The sequence below is a fragment of the Rhinolophus hipposideros genome (genome assembly GCF_964194185.1).
Source record: "Rhinolophus hipposideros genome assembly, chromosome: 3".
NCBI lineage: Eukaryota > Metazoa > Chordata > Mammalia > Chiroptera > Rhinolophidae > Rhinolophus > Rhinolophus hipposideros.
Genome location: NC_138049.1, coordinates 53,506,960 through 53,529,537, shown reverse-complemented (window position 1 = coordinate 53,529,537; position 22,578 = coordinate 53,506,960). Strand labels below are relative to the sequence as shown.

The 22,578-nt window shown below is 34.7% G+C and overlaps 1 protein-coding gene across 2 annotated transcripts in view; it reads right to left on the bottom strand.

Annotated features, from left to right (window-relative positions):
* ASCC3 (activating signal cointegrator 1 complex subunit 3) overlaps positions 1-22,578 on the bottom strand; it is a 303,631-nt gene that overhangs the window by 130,084 nt on the left and 150,969 nt on the right. For both annotated transcript variants that reach the window (XR_013992773.1, XM_081040509.1), the window contains exon 14: positions 13,722-13,856. Coding sequence is in view for 1 of the 2 variants with exons in the window: in XM_081040509.1 (XP_080896635.1) it covers positions 13,722-13,856 (135 nt within the window). In the remaining variant the exon portion in view is untranslated. The remainder of the gene's footprint in view (positions 1-13,721; positions 13,857-22,578) is intronic.

Here is a 22,578-nt window from a genome sequence, read left to right as displayed (position 1 = left end):
AATCATGGATGAAGTAGATGTGGCCTTTATAAGCATGTGGTCTTTATAGCAAGACACAGGCTAAAGACTACAAGTAAGTCAATAAAAATTTCAGCATGGTAAAAATATTTATAAACAAATCAAAATCAAAATTAAAGGGTAACTAGAAAAAATGTCTGTAACACATGTGAGAGTACATGCATTTTAATACACAAGGGGTCAAGGATATGAACATGCAATTTACAGAAAAAAAAATTCAAAGGGCCAATATGGAAGTGCTCATTCCAATATGGAAGGTTCATTCATAAAGAAATGCCAGTCAAAATAATAATGAAGTACCATTTTTTGCCTATCTGTCATAAACTTAAAAACTCTGACATTGCCCAGTGCTGGCAAAGTTATGTGGGCAAAGTAACTTCCTTGAAGTTGCGGTTTGAGGAAGTGTAATTGGAACAATCTAGTTGTGGTTTGAGGAAGTGTAAATTGGAACAATCTCCCTAGTGGGCAATCTGGAACCATTCACCAAAATTTTAAATGCATGTACCATGTTGATGGATAAATTCCACTGCTAGGAATTTTCCCAATGGACATCCTTGCAACTGCCAAGAGTATGAGCAAGAATGTTTACTGCAGCACTGTTAACAATACAAAACAAGTAGAAAAAATAAAAGTATACACTCAAGACCAGGACTGAGTAAATGACTTAAAAATGTCCACATTGTAGCTTACTACGTAGTTGTTAAAAGAAGTTGTTAAAAGAATCAGTTCTGTATTGATTTGGAAAGATCTCTGACATATTATTACTAAGTGAAAAAAGCAAGAGACATAAAAGTTTGTATAACATGATCCAATGTGTTCATACTAAAACTCACATGTACACACACGCAATGGTGTACAAAATCTTCCCTTGAAAGAAATATGAACATAAGAAGCTTTTAAACAGGAGTTTTATGTAGAGAAATTAATGGAGAAGAGATGGTTAGGATCACAACTCTGGAGTTAAACTTGTTTATTATAAGATACCTGCTGCTTTCTGAAGTATCAGAACAATCACTGTTTCCCACCTGGGTCCCAGGGAAAGCCCTACCTGGAGTCCAGGCTTTGTTGGCTCTGAATAGCTGCAAGATATAATTCATTTGGTTCACATTCTCTGAAGAGAGCATTGGATCCTCTAAGGAAGCCATTGAGATCTAATACTATACTCACTGGATAAGGGTTTCTACACATGGAAATTCAGCACAAAAGACACCAGCTGTGAAAAGGTAAAGGGAGTCAGATGTGTATGGTTTAAGAACTGTCTAAGCGTGGATTCCTCTGACGTTATATTTCTACTTTTCACAAGTGAACTTCTCATATAGGGCTTTATAGTCAGTGAAATTAAAATGGAATGGACAACTGTTATGTAAAGTAATCCATTAGCACACAGAGGGTACTACATTCTTTTCTGCCAGTGAAAGTATGCAGGGCTTCCTACCATGACTTTATACATCTTTTACCTACCCGTGAAATGGAAAATCATGTAAGTACTTTCAAAAATGAATAAGATTAAAATGTAACCACTTCCAAAAGTTGACTTCCAAACCAACACAAAGACATGATTTAAAAAAGACTGACAGCAAGCAATTAAGGATATCAAAGGAGAACAAATTTATTTTTCTCTGCAAAAAGAAAAAATATACAGAAGCCACACAAGACCTTATGCTTAAAAACAAAGCCTGGGCATGATGAAATTGGATAAATAATTTATAGTGACTTTTGTAAGCCTTCTGAGGTCATTTATCTTGGTAAGGTATGCTTTAATGTAGATAATTTCAAATCCATTAGTAAAATATAAGTGCCATTATAAAAACTAAAATGTAACTAGGAGGAAACAAATATTGTCTTCCAAATGATAACATTCTTTCCCACAATTATTAGTCAGCATGTCTTATCAATATTAAAAGAAGTCTCATCTTTGTTAAGTACTACTTTTATCATTCAATGTTTATAAAGTTAATCAGCATAAGTTGGTGGAGCTGCTGACATTGTTAGTAATATGAACCAGTACCTGGCTTTGCTTTTGGCACAGGAGTTTTAGAGATCTAAGGGATATAATATGACACCTTTCTCTCTCTCTGTTTTAAAGCTTTACTCCACTCTAAACCTGGTTCTCTGAGACATCTTAAACTGGCCCTCTGGCATGTCTTCTAAAACAGCCAAAGCCCGCAATGCTCTGTCTTCGACGAGGCGGTCAGAAGGAAACATCCCTGTTCCCAGGATAGGTCCATTAGACATCTGCTCACTAGGTCACCTAAACTGGCTATGATCCGAATTTCTGAGGATCACCTTAAAAATTTCAGGGCCTTAGTTTCAGAGATTCTGATTCTGATATCTAGCATGGGAACATGCAATGGGGAACCAATGATCTATTATACTACTGTCCCCATAATACGTGATTTATTTTTTTGCTCTTGCCTCAATTCCTTATCCTCTGTACTATTTCTCCACTTGAGTATATGAAATTCTCCACTCTACTCTTTGGAACTGCCATTCAATGATCAGCAAACTATATCAATCTCTTCGCCCACCTTGCCTTAGGTGAAACTTGACTCTCCTCCACAGCCTGTTTCCCATGCATGTCTCTCAAGTGGTGGGAGAGGATGTCTCTCTTCACCATCACCATTTCCAGTATGTATAACAGTTTGTAAAAGTCTGCTCAGTTAAGATTCAGTATATCTGGTTCTGTGAACCAACCTTATCCAATGAAGACCTGATACCCATGGATCCTAATCTTCTGTTCATCTTAACTCCTGTCATCCTCCTAGGTGACAGGATTTTCCATGTGGACATCCAAAATGCTCACCCTTCATGCCCCATGCCCTCTGTTCCACCTCAGCCATACCAATGGCTATATTCTAGCCTTGTCATCAACCCACAACTACGTGTACCACTTCCAAAATCACTAGTACAAACATCGCAATTTCTAACTAAAGCTTTCTATAATCCAAGCTTGCCCAACTAATTTTTCTAAGCTCATTCTTTATCCTTAATGACCCCTCCAATCACAATTTCTCTACTTTCATTCTATTCATTACCAGCACCCCGCAATCCATGCCCGTCCTTATTCTTGTTCTTTCCCCAGTTTAGATAGCAGAGCCCAACATTTTAATCATACTCCTGCCAACTTCTTAAATTCATTTGCCTTTTTGTCATACCAGATTGGCAAAATCTTGGCCAAACTTGGATGACCCAAAGTAACTAGTGTATATAATTTAAGAAAAATTATATACAAGGGCAACTTGAGACCATTCTAAATCCATGACCGCAATCTCAACAAACCCTTAACACTGGACAGCAATTCTATGACGCCTTTAGTCACCTTGTTCTCACATGTCTCACAATGTCTATATTAGACATTTATTTGCTCCCACAAATTTCTGGCCACCTTATTACTTACTCTCAGGGAATGACCTTAACACCTACTTAATAAAGAAAATATAATACAGAGGAAACTCCCTCATCTTCCTGCCATATACCTAAAACCTATTTGCATAAGAACCCATCTTTTTAACTTTTCTATCTAAGGAAAATTTCTCTACTTGTTCTCTGGATCCCATGACTCTGGAATTCTCTGGACTCTTATATTATTCTTTTCCTTCCTACATGAATAATAAGAAAATAATCTGTCTGTCTACGTTTCTGGATACTATTTCATGTTTTCTAGATGCCATCCATTTTCCTTTTGCATATAAAGTAACTTCACAAAATTAATATCTACACTTTAATTTTTGGTATCTACTCATCAGCCAACTTTATCTAGTTTTTGCTTTCCACTGTGTGGATAAAAAGGCTTTGAATAAGGTCACCAACATCTATATTGCTAAGTACAGTGAATATTTTGCATCCTTCATATTACTTGACCACTAATTGCAGCACTCAATATAGATGAGCACTTTCTTTTCTTTGAATCACACTTTTCCTTGGCCTTCATGATGTTATACTCCCTTAGGTTTACCCCAACGTCTTGGAGGCTCCTTTGTTGGCTTATTCTCCTTATTCTCCTGTTGCCTTAATCTCCTTATTCTCCTACATTAATAATGTAATCATTAAATACTGGAATTCCTCAAGACTTCATCCTAGGCTCTTTTACCACTCATATACACTCCCATGGTTTCCCCACTCCAAAGCAGACTGTGCTTATGATATATCAGACTCATATACATATATATTCATCCAGATGTCTACTCTATATCCCTAAATATCCCAGGTATCTCAAACTTAGCATATCCAAATGGAACTCATCATCTGCACCCTTCTGTGCAACGAATCCTATCTACAATTCTTTTTCCTCATAAATGACCCAACTACCCACTCAACAATGCAAACCAGACATCTTTTAGAAGACAGAAAACTTCTAGATCTCTCTTCCTCAACCCTCCATACATTAACTGCTAAGTGCTAACAAGTCTATTTCTCAACAAATTAACCTCTCTAACTGGTCTTCCCATTCTCACTTGCCCTGCCTGTATGCAGTGTTATTTTTTTTATAAACACAAATCTGATCATGCCACTCCCTTCCTCAAATTTCTCTAATTATAACCCATTGCTTTTAAGATAAAATACTAAATCTGTAACACGATGTAGAAGGCCCTCACAATCTGGTCCTCGCCTGCAACATTAGACTTGTCCTAGGCTACAAACCTGCCATCTGCTACCCCCTACCATTCTCTATGTTTTGGTAATTCTGATTTTATCCACTTCTTCAATGTGTTACTGTTTTTCTGTCATCTGAGACTTTCCCTGGAATACTCTGCTGCTGACTTCTGCTTTGTGAACTCCTAACCTTCAAATTGCAGCTAAAATGTCACGTTGCTAGCTAAGCCTCCTCTAACATCATCAGGATAGATCAGATTCCCCAATTTCACTGTCTCTTAGCTTTGTCCTTCTTTATTTATTAAAAAAGCAATTAAAATAAATTAATTAGTTGATTAATCTTTCTGTCCTGCCAGAACATAAACTCCATAAGGTTGATGGGTAGATGATTTTTCTTCCTAAATATATTTCCATTCCCAATTAAAGCCAAGAATATTAATCAGCACACAACTCCCACCTCCTTCTACTACAAGGCCTTCCTGTATTGCATGAGCTAGAAGGTAAAACCTATTGTTTCTCAGATCTCTTGTAATCAGGGTAGTGGACGCAAAACTCCATTCTTCTAATTAGATGTACTCAGGCAAGAACTAGACAACGGAAGTAGAGGAAATCATCTTCCTGCTGTTGTCTTTTGCTGGCAAGCAAGACCTTGGAGAAATGAGGGCTGAAAGCAATAATGGATGTACTATGCATTCAAGATTTCGTTTGCTAATGTGTTCATGAATGTTGAAAGGCATCTTCAGTAGCAGCTGCAGCTTCTACATGCTGGGTCACCAGAATGATGGCTGCTTTTTAAATTCATCAGTTCCAGTGACTGACTTCGACTCTGATCTTACCAACATTCCAGTAAGTACCCAATTTCTTTTAAAGAATTCTTTTCTATTTAAAATGTATTTGGAGTGGTTTGTTTCCTGTACTGAATCCTAACTGATACAACACGTGTCTTCCTCAGTCCACTTAAATCGGTTGACAGCAGTTTATTTATCTTGATACCTATCGATCTACTACAGTGAGTGGTAGTGGTTTACACTCACTAAATGTACATTGAATGACCACCACTACAAACAGTATGAGGCACATGTGTATACTATCAGTTCACAATGCTTAGCCTAACTGCCATAACCAGTTTCCATGTCATTTTGGCTGTGCCAATTATTCACTTTAACTTGGGAGAAAGGAAGTACCAGGTCCTCTGTTTTATGTTATAGCCCTTGAAAGATGGTCTTGGTTTCCACATGGGCTACCCTGATATTTCTACAACCTAATTTACAAACAATCTGGCATTCCAGAGAGTACCCTAATTAGCAAAAGAGAGATCTCATCTAAAACTGCACTCTTTATATCTATCTGTCATCTTTAAATAAATGTTGAAATACAATTTTTAAAAAAATCACACTGTGAAATGTGATTTTGATCTTTAAATGTTATCAATATAAATATCTACATCACTAGGGATTAATAACCTTACTCATTGGTCTATATGTCTTTAGAGAGCTTCCCCTACTAAGGTATTTTCAAATGAGAGTGCAAATGAGAGTCCAGTTAACATACTTTTCCAAACACACATGGTTCCTTAATAAGATGTATAAATTTGTTATAGAAAATTTATTTTATTCCTCTAAAATTCATCTTAAAGCACAGGAACAACTATTGCTTCAATCAAAATATATTCAAATGTAATAACAAAAGAAATTAAAACCTAATGTTAATTTCTGTGTCCCTTAAAAAGAGACTCACTAAAAAGCTCCTTGACATGGGTATTGGTAATAATTTTGGGGAAATCACACCTAAAACATAAGATATGAAATAACAAGTGGAACTAGATCAAACTAAAAGGCTTCTACAGAATAAAAGAAATGATCAATAAAGTGGAAAGATAACCTACAGAATAGGAAAGAATAGTTGTAAAACATATATCTGATAAGGGGATAATATGGAAAATACATAAAGAATTCATACATCTCAACAGCAAAAAAAAAAAAAAAAAAAAAATCCAACTTAAAAAAGGGCAAAGGACCTGAATAGACATATTTCCAAAGAAGATATACAAATGGCCAACAGGTACAGGAAAAGATGTTCGCATCACTAGTTATTAGGGAAATGCAAATTAAAAGTCCAATGAGATACCACCTCATGCCTGTTAGAATGGCTATTATCAAAAAGACAAGAGATAACAAATGCTGGATGGATGTGTAGAAAAGAGAACTCATGTGCAGGATTGGTGGTATTGTAAATTGGTACAACCACTATGGTAAACAGTATGGAAGTTCATCAAATAATTAAAAATTGAACAACCATATTATCCAGCAATTTCGTTTCTGGGAATGCATTCAAAGGAAATGAGAACATTAACTCAGAAAGATATATGCACGGCCATGTACAAAGCAGCATTACTTACAATAGCTAAGACATGGAAACAACTGAAGTGTCCACCAATGGATGAATAGATAAAGACACTCTGGTACATACACACAATGGAATATTATTCAGCCATAAAAAATGAGAAAATACTACTATCTGTGACAACATGAATGAACCTAGAAGACATTATATTGAGTGAAATAAGTCAGACAAAAATAGAATAAGTCAACAGAAAAACAGAAATGCTGTATGATCTTACTTACATGTAGAATCATCTCACAATACACTTGACCCTTGAACAACACAGGTTTGAACTCCATAGGTCCACTTATACATGGATTTTTTTCCAATTATCATACAGTTGGCCCTCCATATCCCTGGGTCCCACATTTGTGGATTCAACCAACTACAGATAAAAAACTGTATGTTTGATCTGTTGTTGGGAATCCATGGATGCAGAGGGTAACTACATGCATTGTTCATCATCATTTTATATAAGGTTCCTGAGCATCCTAGTATTTTGGTATTTGTAGGGGTTCTGAAACCAATCCCCTAAGGGTAACAAGGGATGACTGTGGTTAAGTTTTTAGGGAGTCAAAATTTACACGTTGATTTTTGACTGTGTAGGGTGCTGACACATCCCTAATCCCCACACTGTTCAAGGGTCAACTGTATGCGCAAATCAAACCATCATGGTGTACACCCTAAACTTATACAGTGATGTGTGTCAATTATTTCTCAATTAAATTGGGGGGAAAAAAAGAGTCTCACTAAGTGAGCCATATGTTAGACTACATTGAAATAAAAACCAGCCATGGGAATTTCTCCTGCTCAGAAGAAAATCAATCCTGCTTTTCGGCACTGAAATTCTGGTCATAAAACTTGACTCTTCCAACAAACTTCAATAGCTCCCCAGTGCATTTAGAATAAACACTTAAGCACGTAGTTTAAGGTCTGCTACTTTCTGACCAAAATCTACATGCCTAACCTTTCATGCACCTTACATTCCAGTGAAAACAGAACACTCTCATTCTCCAAATACATCAGTGGTTTCCTTTGCCTGTGTTCTCGTTCTCCTTTACTTGGAACATTCTTTACCCTTATTGCTGCTTAGTGATATACAAAACCACTGGTCTGAATGAATCTACTTCTCTTTGTGCTCCCATTGCTCCCCAAATGTCATTTATCACATTTTCCTTTACTTACATATGTATTACTAAATCCTCTGTGAGACTGACTGTATTAAAAGCAGAGAGACTGACTTGTTTGGCCTCTTATTTTCAGTGGCACAGATATTTGATCAATTGAATTAATATTAACATGTAAATTTATAATTGGATGTCTTATATATCTGAAAAGCATTGGTCTAAATACGTATATAATAGTTAATTGAATGCCTACCCATAGTTTACTTTAAAATTACCCTACTGTTAGATATTGATGCCATCCGTATTTTTTTCATAATAAATAATGTGTTGGAACAGAACTATTGGTGTCTACTAACTTTTCTTTTAATGTTTCTTTGAAAAGATTCTCAGGTTTAGGATTTCAAAGTTAAAAGAGTCTGAAAAAAAACCACGTTTGGCTCTTAAAATATATTAACAAAATGTTTTTTAAAAGATTGAACTGATCACAGAAAATCCAGGAGTGCTCAAAAATCCTCAAATCATCTTCAGAAATGGACATTATCATTTTAGTTTTTAATGATTTACTGGGTTTAAGAGTTATATAGTTTATTCGTTTATACAACTTTACCTAATAATTTTTTCTTCCAGTTTGTTCACCTATTGTATTTCCTCCTCTTGCTCATATACTTATTGGAAACTTCATGTTTTAGTTATTAAATAAGAACACATCTAAAGATGTAGATATTAACTAGTCTGTTCTGTTGTTAATATTTTCCCCAACATGTTTATTGCCTTTTGCAATTCATTATATATTTTTTTTGTCCAAAGCTTTAAATTTAAATGTGGTCACAGCTATCATTCTTTAAAGCTGTCATCTCTTTTCCTTCAAAGCTCACATGTAACTATATACAGAGTGTCCACTATGTGTCAGGCAAGATCTGTTACCTCACTTATTACAAAAATCTTAAGATACAGATATCATTGCCACTTTGTATGTGACTAAATTATGGTTTAAGGAAGTTAAAAAGTTATGTTAGACCATCTGAGTCAAGATTAATACCTGGGTTTTCCTGGATCAAAAGCCTTCATTATTTGAGCGGCTACCTCCCTTTGAAAACAGAAAAGTCATCCTTCCAAAAATCCATTAAACATTTAGTTCTTTTATTAATTTTCTTTGATTTTATTTTTTTTAAATAATATACTTTTGACATTATTTCTGTGTGATTACAACAGACAGTAAAATTATGATGTTAGCCTCCGAAAGGAAAGAAGGTTGATACGGCAGAGGAAAAAAATAAACTGAGAAGATAACATTTTGCATATATTTAAAGTGAAAATAAGAGAAATGGGGCTATCAGACATCTGGCATTATCTTTAATTAACAGGAATTATCTATTCCAGGAAGAAGACATTCTAATTTTATTTGGCCATACTGACACTATAAAGCTGCTAAAGTAGAAGTAAAGACAGCTGTCAATACTATCAGGTAACTTGTATCAAAGCCAGAGTCCATTAATTTAGGCAATGGTTAAAGCTGATCTATGAAAATAGCAAGGAGAGGGTTGGTAAATTTACATAATAATAAAAAGTCATACAATAATACTTTAAGATAGCTTGAAGGTACATATTATTATTGGATTTTTACCAGTGATCTGATTTTTTTTAATAGATATTTCCAGTAACTACATTCATGTGGTTTATTGTATGATAGACCATCTCTATCAAAAAGAACAATTCTTAATATCACTAATATATGTATAAAATTAAACCACATTATTACTCATAAATCAGAGAAATACAGTATAGGGATGAGTGGGAAGATGGAAATACTTATATCAGCACTAGAATATTAAAGCCTGTGAAAATTTTTGTACCTAAGGGGGAAAAGAAATTTATTTGAGATCCTGAGTGAAACAGAATCTAAAGATTCTAATTGAAATATTCGTTCAACTTAAAATTAAAATCATAATGGAAAATAACCACTTAATAATGAAAATGTCTTCATCCTTAATGATATACTTATTTCTGTAAATGTAGGCTGCTACTTTTCCCAGAGGTATGTTTTATTATACAGAAAATTGTGGTTTCTTAAGAAAGTATCTTTGTGGGAGGACAGAAAATAGTAATATGCAATGTGAATTAGAAAAATTTATCCATATTGCTTGCGATCTTTTAACCATTTTAAATTTAGTTATTAATATATACATTCTAACAGTAGACTATATAATATGTAAAGTTCGGCCAGTTTCCAAAATAATTTCATATACCACTCCATTTGTTTCTCATAGTAAACTACTAAAATGGGTGTTATTTATCCCATTATTATTCCATTTGATAGAAGAGAAAGTTTCCTAAATGTTTAGGTGTTTAAGGCCACAGGGCTTCTAGAGGTGAAGTCTAGAGCTTTCTGTTAATGTGGCCTCTTGCTTTGGGCTTCATTTAGAATTCCTGAGACACTCATCTCTCCAGGGGGCACCCCAGCTCCATTTCTATAGCTTAAGCTACTCTTGGGTACTTCCTGTTCCATTCCCTATTTTCTTGTTTCAGTAGACAATTTGAAAATATAGCAGGCTTTCAGCTGGGGGTGACTTTGATATTAAAGATGGGAAATGATATGAGGAGTGAGTTAGTGGAAAGAAAGACTCATTTGAGTTGAGGCTGAGGCACAGAAAAAGCCTTATAATAAACACGCGCACACACACACACACACACACACACACATTTCCTTAATGGAATTTTTATTTAATATTCATACAAATAAAGTTATAGATGAGTAAAATTGTGAATAAAACCATATTTAGTAAGTTGGAATTGAGATGGCTGCATTAAACATGTAGGGGTAAAGTATCACTGTGGCACGGTACGGATTTAGCCACATTTCCATTGACAGGACTTATGAGGATAAATTTCTGTTTACTAGGATAGCAAATTTACCTTCCAATTTTATTTTAATGTTTTGAGTACTGAATTTTCCATTTCTCAAAAACATGGTAAGAGGTATCTACTACCACCATGGTAATAACTTCTTTAGAATGATTAGAATATTAATATCATTCAACTTCCAAAGACACTTCAAGAAATAGGAAGAAATATACAATTAGCCTAGAAGAATAATCTAAAATTCTGGAGCCTTGAGAAAACATTCAGAAAGATTACTCTATTTTTTTGTTATCAAATAATATCCACTGTGGTGGAACCAACTTTTTGAAATCATTTTCTAGGAGAAGTAATGAATATGGTTGGGCTGAAGAAATGTTCCATTTTATTTTAAAAAATGATGCAAAGCCCTAAAAGCTTTAGAAAAACCCAGGTTGGATTTAACCTGTTTGATTTTGAACAAATAAGACGCAATGTGGTGCAAAGGGTAGATTACAGAGTCAGACTTGCTCAAATCATGGCTATACCACTTATTACATGGGAATCTGGGGAAATTACTCTCTTCCAGTTTCAGTTTCCTTATCTGTAAAATGGGGATAAAAATCTTAAAAGACGGAATAGTGGTGCTGGTCATGAGAAAATTAAAGTGAGAACATGTCTTACAATGTTTGTCTCAGAAGCACAAAGGCAAAAGAAAAAGTAATTTTTGGTAGTACCTACTATCAGCAAACTAATATATGAAAGGCTGGGAATATAATGGTGAGCAGGACAATGCTCCTGTGTTTATTATTAAATGTTTGTGGAATTCATTCTTCTTGAGAAAATCCAATAATAACAGTTGGGTCAGGATAAAAATCAAGTATAATAAAAATACTCCGAGAAAGTATAACACAAATAACTACAGATTTTCAAGTCTACCCCACTGTATTAACACTTTCCATTTTCCATGTTTTTTTTAGCATAGTGATCTGTGTTTGATGATGTTGTCTTAAATAAATGTTATTTGAATATGTAAATTATTTCTATGCTTTAGAATATTTCCTGCTATATTTGAATTACCTACACATATGCCATATTAAGGGATAACAATATAAACCTACACTGTAGGTTGTTGTGAGAGTTGAATGAGTTATAAAAAGCAATGAAAGCAATCCCTGGCACTAGTGAACATTTGATAAATATTACCCATTATTAGTATAACAATTAAATAATAAACCTGAATTATTTAGAATATGAACAGTTCTCCGGATTGAGAACTTTGAAATAACCAGAAATCCACAAGGTGGCTCTCAAGGCTTGGCTTTTAAATACAATAGACTTGCTTTGTATTTCCAAAGAAATGAAACAAGACTTATGAATGCCAACCTGACTTTTAAAAGACTCTCATAAATTCATAAATAATAAATAATTAGAAGAATATAAAGCTGTATAATAAGTGCCATGCAATAGAAAATTTTATAAAGTGAAAAAAAATGGAGAAAATGAATAAAGTTTGTAGTTCCAAAGTGAAAGAGAATCTGATGTTCAAAACAAGTGGCAGATTATCATATTCAGAATTTACAATATCAATAAAAATGGTGAAATTTACAATGCAGTCATAACAATTAAATACATTTTACTAAGATTGATAAAAGCGAAAGTACATAGAACAATGTATGGCAGCTAGACTGTTCAGTAAATATTAGTTAAATCTTATGTTATGCATATAAAATATTTTAAAGTTACCATAATTTTATGCTCAAAGATTTTTTATTTGAAAATTTATTTTCATAGCTATAAATCAGGGTACACTTTTTAAGCAAAGAGAAAGGGAGTATATATCTTGGGCTTTGTGAGCCAGATAGTAGCAAGCATTTAATTCTTCCCTTGTAGTCCGAAAAGGCAGCCATAGACAATAAAGAAAGGGATCTATCTTCTAATAGAACTTCAATTATAAAAAGAGGTGAATGTCTTTGGCCCTTGGTTTATAGTTTGCCCACTGTTGACCTAAACCACTATTTGATATAATTAAATAAAACCTATAAATTGTAGGATACTATCAATACCCAAATTACCTAGAGAAGTGCTTCTCAAATTGTAATTTATCCAGTTTATCTATACTTAAATCTAATGATGCCACCTAGAATGTTTTGAGTATTTTTTGCTAAAATTCAATATAATGGTAAATTTATTACCATATAACAAAGTTTTAAAATAAACACAATGTCATTTATGTATAAAGCAGCTCAAAATTTATTAAATGCATGAAATAGTCAAAATATCAACTTTTTAGTTTTTGTGGATTTTTGACACATTTTGAAAAAAAACGCACCTTGAAATCAATTAATGCAGTAAAAGAGTTAAAAAGACTTTTGTTTATGTAGGTATGTCTTCCCTATACTAACCCTAGAAATTAAAACTGAAAAATTATTAATAAAAATATTTGTCAATTAGTTCTTTAAAAGAATAATAAATATATTAGATGTTAACATATTTTATGAAATTTAACTGTTTTATGTTTTAACTATATTTTAAAGAGCAGGACTAAACACTACAATTATCATTCAGAAAGAAGTGATAATTGAATACATCATACATTGGGATCTTTTGAATGATCATTAAGAAAAAGTCAAGATTGTAACATGCTAAATCTGTAAAATTAACTTCTTGAAAATTGGAGACCATGGATCTTTCAGGTATAAAATACTTGGTATCTGGCATATTATGTGCTTTAGTTCTTGGATCTTGCTGTGATTTGTCCCCTACCTGTTTTTCTGCATGTCCATATTCAGGCCCTTGTGTAGGTAAAAAGCAGGAAATCTGGCCATTGTTTTTCGCTCTTTCTATTAGAGACATAGCTGTTCTTACTGTGGCATTTCGAGCATGCACAAACACCATCACCTAAAATAAAGGAAAGCAGTTTATTTAATATTCCAATTCATTAAAAGATGGCTTAACACTAGTCTGGATATCACTCTATATAAACAACTGTTAATTTTCAAAATAAAACCCCAGTTGATGAATTTTCCAACATTTCCTTATTTTAGAACAAAGTATGTATAGGATAAAGGCAAATAAAATAAAATTCAATAGCACAGTTTAATTAGCCTACATTTGCCTAAAAATTGGCAGATGTTAGAACTGAAATTAATGGATTATTTAAAATGTGGAGTTTAATTGGTGCATTTTCTCTTTTGAAGACCTGATTCAGTAGAACAATCATATATTATGGGGACAGAGTACAAAAATATGAGATCCTTATTTCTCCACAGTCAATGAAATTTTAAAAATCATACAGATGTTTAAAGAAATTGAAAACAATAAAGAACACTCTTCCTTAGACAAAATCATGTCTAAGAACAACATTTAAAATAGAGTTTAGGTGATTGTTGAAGGTGAACATGCTTCTAGAGAAGTTATTTAGAAATTTTTGTTGTGGTAGACTTTCATGTGGAATTATTCACAAAGTGACTGTGGAAATTTGAATTAGGAGAAAGTCAGGTATCTGGATCCTTGGTCAAAGAGAAGTGGAAAGTACTCTCAGGGAGAGTCACTTAGGCAGAATGTAAATACAATTGAAGGGATTAAATAAGAGAGTAATTAGCATCCTTTATTTGCTGCCTATCAGGGTCTGTTTTCTCTCCACTGGTTTGTTTCTTTGGCCTTCACTTTCCCCCACATTCAGTTCAATCCCAGACTTCCCAAAAAGCCATTACTATGATAGAAAATAATTTTGTTCTTTCATACGGGCAACTGATCTTTTTACATTTTATATGGTATGAATAAAAGCATCTTCAGATAACTTCGACATTTTTCTCAATCTGAAACACACAATCGAAGGGTATCAGTGTGGGTGCTCCGGATGTCTCAAAGACAAGTTCTAGCCCTAGCTTACGAAGAGATTGACACCTCTAAATCTCTGGAGTCACCATGGCATTTCCCTTAATCCTCCGTAATATGAAGGTACTAATTCTTGCTTCTTCTTCACAATATTTCCTCATATTCTGTTAATTTCCTGAGAGCTAGAACTTTGGTTGCACATTTAGAAGAATATGCAACTGATTGTTTTGAGTCTTGAAATTAATAGGCTTATTTGAGTTGACCTAAGTAAAAGAGATGATCATTTTGAAGACTAACACAAAAGTTAAAAAGAGAAGTTCTGAGACTTGACCAGAAAAGAGACAGAGTGACAGAGTACATGTTATATGATTAACCCATAGTAATCTTATGTTTATAACCTTGTCAAAGAACATGTTCCACATATGGGATGCTGATTAAAATTCACAGTAGAGTAAAATCTTAAATAACAATCATTCAAGAAACTGGAATGCTTAAACAATTAATATTCTTCTAGGGTGTACTCGAAGTAAAGGAGGGTAGATAATATGGAGAAAACCAGAGGTTCCTCAATGAAAAACCCTCAGAGTGTTCAGAGAACACAAAACAAGCATCACTGGTCATCTAGAGAAATTTTACATAACGACAGCCTTCAAGGCTATTAAGGTTAAGATTTCACACTCTGTCAGAGCTCTAACTTATTTGCTGATACTAATGTGTTTTGAAAAATGTGATCATAAGAATATTTCTAAAGAGTACATTAATAAAATTTATTTCAGAAAGTTTTGCAGATACTGGAAAAGTCTTGTTTTCCCTATTTTCAACTGAAAAACCAAAAACAATAAATCTGATTTTGATAGGCTCCCTTTCTGAGGAAACATCTTTACCTCATACGTTATCAAGAGCCTACCATTTAATATCACTGTGATATTCTCATAATTACTGCCATGCGTTGCTTGATACTAAGTTAGATAGAAAATTCTGTTAATGACAATGCCCTGCTGAAGTTTCACCAGTTCAGAATCTGTCAAATTCTTATCATCCTGTCCTTTGCAAAAAGTAGGGATATTTCAACTAAATTGCTTTTTAAAGGGTAAGGCTGAATATTTTTCTCTTACATAAAAATAAATTTGATCACACACAAAGCCTCATTAAACCTCAACATAAACTTTAAAAAAACCTAATTAAAACGAAGTATCCTATGATTTTATTAATTTATTCATTCATTCAAACAATTTTGCGTATGCAGTCATTAACAAGCCCTGAGAAAACTGCTGTGAAAAAGAGAGACAAGGTCCCTGCCCTCATGGAGATGACGCTCTAGAATGATGTGATTAAATAAGAACAAAATATTTTTGTACTTGATAAATATTTACTGCCATATATGTGCAAAATCCTCTTAAAAGGAGAGATATGAAAATGGAAAAGGCATGGTCCCATCTGTGAAAGACATGCGCAGTTGAAGGAGGGTGGTAAAACTGTATACATAATTTAGGCAGCTGATCCAAAAGATGGATGGAGTGTGGCTAACACAGGAATGCTAAATATAGAGCTAGTGGGTCTCCTTCATTCCCGCATCCAAAGTTATGTACACAGTACCTACTGTGTTCCAAGCAATGTACTGAGCTCCAGGGATACAACGATAAGACTCCAAATTGGAACGCTACTGGTGAGAAAGAACCACTAGTAATCAGCCGATCTGGCTGTAGAAGCAGGTTGCAAGGCTGGATTCTCCTTCAAAGTTTCTTACATGGAGGCCCAGGGACCACTTCATCAAAACCACTGCTGGTGCTTGTTAAAATAGATTGCTTGGTTCTTCCTTAAAAGCAACCGAGTAAGAATATCTAGGAGTGGAGTCTAGAAATTGAATTATTAACAACTGCTGAGATGACCACTGCACTATTGTGTGAAATTAGTTAATGATCACCACCAACTTAATGCTCCTCTCCCAAAATATAAGAAGTATAAAAGGAAACACAAATAAAACCACCATTACAAAGGTAATTTTTAAAATTCTCTAATAAACTATCTTTACATAGATATGAAATATCAAGGAATATTGAGATATTTTATATAACCAGTGTAGCCCCAAGATCATTTTCCAGATGGGCTAGGGTTTTATAATGCAACCACAGTTCTATTCTCCATTATTCAAATACCACATTATGTAAATCCTGTTGAAATAAGAGATATGGAGAACATAAGGGAAAATAAAATATGACCCTAAATCTTCATGAATTATTTCAGTCTGACTCGTCAACTTATCATTTTGCAAATTATTTTCTACTGCAGCCAAGAGAAATATTAGTTACAACTTAAAGTAGCAATTTCTTTTTATTAGAGGATCCATCATGTCTTGTTCAGTAAAATAAACTCTTTTTCTTATTAAGAATTTTCTGTCTAGAGGCTCCAACAGAAGCCATTACAAGGTTTGGGATCTCTATAAACATACTTGATTTTATGGTCTGTTAATTTGGTTAATTAATTTAAATAGACTCACATGAAAATTATAACTAACAGAGAGGACAGCATTGTTTCACTTGGCAGAAATAACTCCAAATTAATCTTGGAAACACTGTTGGTAACCGTATAGCAGTTAAAGGGCATTAAAATAAGATTAGAACAGTAGGTTCAAGTCAGTAATGTTGGTAAATTTCAATTGTTTTATAAAATTATTTGTGTTTTTATTTGAGGTTAGGTTAATGCATTTAAAATATTTTATATACTTATTTGTAGTTTAAAAAGCCACTTAGTTTAAATATATATAATGAAATAAGTATGTGAATGTGAGTTCTGATCCTGTTATTTGACTTGCCAAAGCAAGTGTTCTTCACATGAAATCCTTATTAAAATTAACAGAAGAACAAAAGCTCAAATAATCATTTAAAAAGCTAGAATGTTTATGTAACTGATATTGTTTAAGTGTATTAAAAGTAAAGAACATATCTGACAAAGACGGACAAATTATTTAATCTCTGATTCCCCCCCTCCCCGTCCCCAGATGGTTACTAGTGTCACAGGACTACTACAAGGATTGAAGGATATAATGTAAGTGAAAACACTACACTTAGTAAAGCAGTAGCTGTCAAATCTTAGAATGCTTCAAAATCACCAGGCAGGCTGTTATAAACACAAATTGCTGCACCTTCCCTCTACGTCACTTTTCTGATTAAGTAGGTCTGAGACAAGCCAAGAATTTGCATTTCTACCAAGTTCTCAGGAAATGCTAATACTCTGCACAGGAACTTTGAGAATCTCTGTTGGAGCTGGGAAGTACTAGCATCATTATAAAGGTAATAAACACTAATAAAATCAATTTGGACTAAAAGACTAAAGGGTTAGGTCAGTAAATGACTCTTATACAATCTTCAATCAAAGCCTTTCCTAGAAATTTCCACTGAGAAGGAAGACTGAGAACGGAGATATCTGAAACGATACAACATATCAGACATGAGCAATGATGTTCTACAATATGTGGTACTGACTCTTAAAAGGGTTCAAAATGAGGCTTGAGGGTGAGGAGTCTGAAGGGGTGCCCAGTAAACTGGTTCAACAAGTCATCTAGGTGATTCTGACATGTTCAAATTTGAGAGCCCTGTGTTAAGGGCAGCTATTGTAAATGGGGGATGGGTGGGGGCGGAAGCGTCTTCTCTGTGGTTTTAGAATGGTTTTGGCAAGTATTATCTTTGGGAGAATTAAGAAAATAGTCCAAATTGTTCTTTGTATATTATAGTTTGAATGAGGAGTGTCACTGCAGATCTCTCTCAGATATATTTATACACCAAAAGAGCATGTAGGCACAAAATAGTTTTTATTGCTGTAGTCATATTTCTACAATTGTGTTATCAGGCAAATGTAATTTTAAAAGGTTTCATTCAGCATGCTGTGAATATAACAGTCACCTGTGGTGGGATACTACAAGTTACTATAGAGTTCTCATTTCAGTCTTGCCAGTGCTGTCTGGCTGAAACACTCAGGCCATTTGAAGATTTTTTTCACATCAGTACATAGTTTTCTCATTTATTGTTTTATATTTGCACAGTAGTCCATTACTTAGAAATACCATAATTTATTTAACCATTGCCTGAAGGACATTTATGTTGTTTCTGATCTTTTCATATTTAAAGCAATGCTGTAATAAATAACTGTACACAAATCATTTCACATGTTTGTGAATATATCTGTTGGATAATTTCACAGAAGTGGAATTGTTGGGTCAAAGTATATATATAGCTATTTATTGAACTGCACTGTTATTCTGCATATTGTCTGTTTACTATTGGGCATTTTTTTCCTTATCAATTTATAGGTGCTCTTTGTATATGGAAGGTAACATGCTTTGCCTTTTTCTACATGGCAAATATTTTGTTCCAGTCTATGATTTATCTTTTGACAGTATTTATGGTATCTTATTAAGTATGGGAATAGTTTTTCTTTAAATCTGTCAGCAATTTTTTCTGGCTTATAGGAAATTCATAGATAAGAAAGTGAAAATAGTCATAAACATTTGCAAACATGCTTAACTTCACTAGTACTGTGTGGTTCTGGAAATCCAATGGTAGTGAAAACAGAGTTGGATTTTTCTCTTGTACATACAAACACAAATCTGAAAAGATATCCATGTATAGTGCTATATCAAAAAATATCAAGTTGAAGAAAATTTCCATAATATCATCCTTAGTGCATGTGTAAAGTGTGTGTGTGTGAGTGTGTGTATGTTTGTACATGTATGTGTGTTTAAAAATAGAGATGAATGGACACCCACAAAATTGGTTACCTCACAAAATGAAATGGGATGTGAGGGAGATAAAAAGATAGCTTTTTTTTTGTATATCTTGTATTGTTTGTCTTACCCATTGAAACAAGCCTTAATAGTTTTATAATTAAATATAGAAATTATGTTGAACAGGAGAAATGATCAATGATGATAATGAGCTTATAATAGTATATTATAATATACTATGGTACTAGTATATTTGATATAATTTTTTTTTGCTAAGGGAATTATGATGTCAATGTAAAAATTTTAAAAATACAATATTTAACAATGCACTCATAAGGGTGATGATGGTGGTACTTTTGATCTAAGTGAAAAATTTATCTTTTAGTTTACCTGGAAATGTTTTAAGAAGAAAAGAGACATGGTATAGCAGATTGAAATAAATAGCATTTGAAGAGAAAGTATACAGAGGTCAAAGGTACAGAAAAGAGAAAAATCCATATAGTGATGAATATAGACTTTTCGCAGAAACTGACATGTGGACAGGAGAGCAGTAATATCTGGAAAGGCAAAACACAACCTCATTATAAAATATGTACTAAAATAAACAAAAATTCATTCAAGACTCAGAAAAAAGATACCATTAAAAACAATACTTGAAAAATTATTTTTATTATAGAGAATTTTGAAATGAACAGAGAGAAAGCCACCATTATAACAAAAATATGGATTTTTGTAAAGGAATATACATTACATGATAGTAAAGAAAATATGACTCAAGGAAGTATTTAAAAAAAGGTAGACAAAACAGGACATAACTAACGATGATTTTGGAATTGCAAATTGATAGAACAATGGACAGAACACATTTTAAAGGTCAGGGATAGTAAAAGAAAAAAGAAAGAGGGCTCTGATTTTTATGATGAGCGAAGATGAGCAAGAAAGTACTTAAGAGAATAATCCCTGAAAAAGAGTTAGTATGATTGTTTGAGACAGCTTAAAAAAGAAAATTTCATTTTAAAATAAACATTTAAAAATGTATCTTTGTAGGCACTGAAGTACCAGAAAAACACAAGTTCATAAAAAATCATTTTAAAAAAAGAAAAGAAGGTAGATAAATGCCCTGCCTGACTCCTTCTGTGAACACACTGAAATTACAATGAGATTATAGAACAACCAACTTTGAGAATTATCTGAAGTCTAGCTATACAGAAGTTTTATAACTAAGGATATAAAGAATAAGCCACATGGAGACTGATAGGAGGGGTGGAGATGCGGAACGGGCTGGCCCCACACCTGTGTGTGGCAGTTGAGAAGTGGGAGGGATATCTCAACTGCAAAGATTATTCCTGGAGGAGGGAGGGAACCTAACCCTACACCAGGCTCCCCAGCCCAGACTATTGCTGCCTGGTAGAGAAGCCCCCCACAACATCTGGCTGTGAAAACAGTGGTGATTCCAACCATATGAATGGGACAGAAGGCTGTGGGAAAAGCAGATGTCCTCTTAAAGAGCAATGCACAGTCTTACCTGTAGACATTCACCCTAAGCACCAGCAAAGGAACAGTGACTCAGGGGTTGTTCTAGACATAAGGGGAGAGACTGAGTTGTGTAGCTTTTAGGTGAGGACTGGAGGGACAATCACCCTTTTCCCTCGGTGGGGTCTTCTTCCCAGGCAGCCAGCAGGCAGGCACCATCATTCCTGTGTTGAGCCCTCTGTCACATGGCCAAATCTGAATCTGAATTGTTTTGGTGAGCTCTGCTGCTCTACCCGGGTGACTCTTTGGGACACTGCAACACCCAACTCCCCCAATGCCTGAGGCATTTTCTTGAAAGCAGCCAGCACCGCCCACATTGCACTCTTGTTTGGAAAACTATTGAGATCCAAGAGCCCCAGGCAGGAGGCAGCTAGCCTTGACGTGCTCTGAGACTTTTAGCTCCAGGCTCAACGCTGGCACAGAAACAGAATCCACATTAACCTAGTGAACACAAATGTTCCCATTCTAGTGACTCCTTGAGACTCTGCCTCACCCAACTTGCATACTGCACAAGGCTTTATCAGTGGCTGACCTTAAGGGAGCCAGCAGTTGGCAGCAGGCCTCGCAGTGCTCTAAGGCCTGGTACTGGTGGCAGTTGGCCTCATTTCGCAACATGGCCTTTCCCATGTGCCTCCAGGTTTAGCATAGGCAGAAAACAACCACGAATTTTTTTGTAGCTTCAACCCGGTAGTCCCTGGTTGGTCACAGACAGTGGGTGACCTAGGCCTGCACTGCAGTCCCTCCCCAAAGGCCCCAGAACCAAAATTCTTGGAAGTTGGCTTCAGATCACAGCAAACCACCACCCAATTGCTCCCACAAGTGGCACACACAAGAGGAGGTCTCAACAGGCACCAGAGCCTGCAGAGCTGAATCCCACTCAGTGGGGGTAAGTCCCCTGCACAACAGCCCAAAAGCTGTGGATGTGTCTAAACCCCACATCCAGTCAGCCCACACATAGTACACTCCTAGAGAACCCGGAGCAGGTGATCAGGAAGACTGTCCTAGTGCCCCCCAGGGCACCTAATGCATAAAGCCACCCCAAAACTGGGAGGCATAGAAGATCTATCTAATATACAGAAACAAACACAGAGAGACAGCCAAAATGAGGAAACAAAGAAATATGTCCCAAAGGAAAGAGCAGGAGAAAACTCCAGAAAAAGAATGAAATGAAATGGAAGGAAGCAACCCACCAGAATCAGAGTTAAAAAAAATGGTTATAAGGATGCTCAAGGAACTTAGTGAGAACTTCAACAAGGAGATAGCAAGCATACAAAAAAGACTGAAATGAAGAATGCACTGGAAGAAATCACCAGCAGACTAGATGAAGCAGAGGATCAAATCAGCAATTTGGAAGATAAGATAGCAGAAAACACCCAATTAGAATAGCTAAAAGAAAAAAAGAACTTAAAAAAAAATGGGAACAGTTTAAAGGGCCTCTGGGAAAACATCAAGCATAATAACATTCACATCATAGGGATATCAGAAGGCGGAGTGAGAAAGCAAGGGATTGAGAACCTATTTGAAGAAATA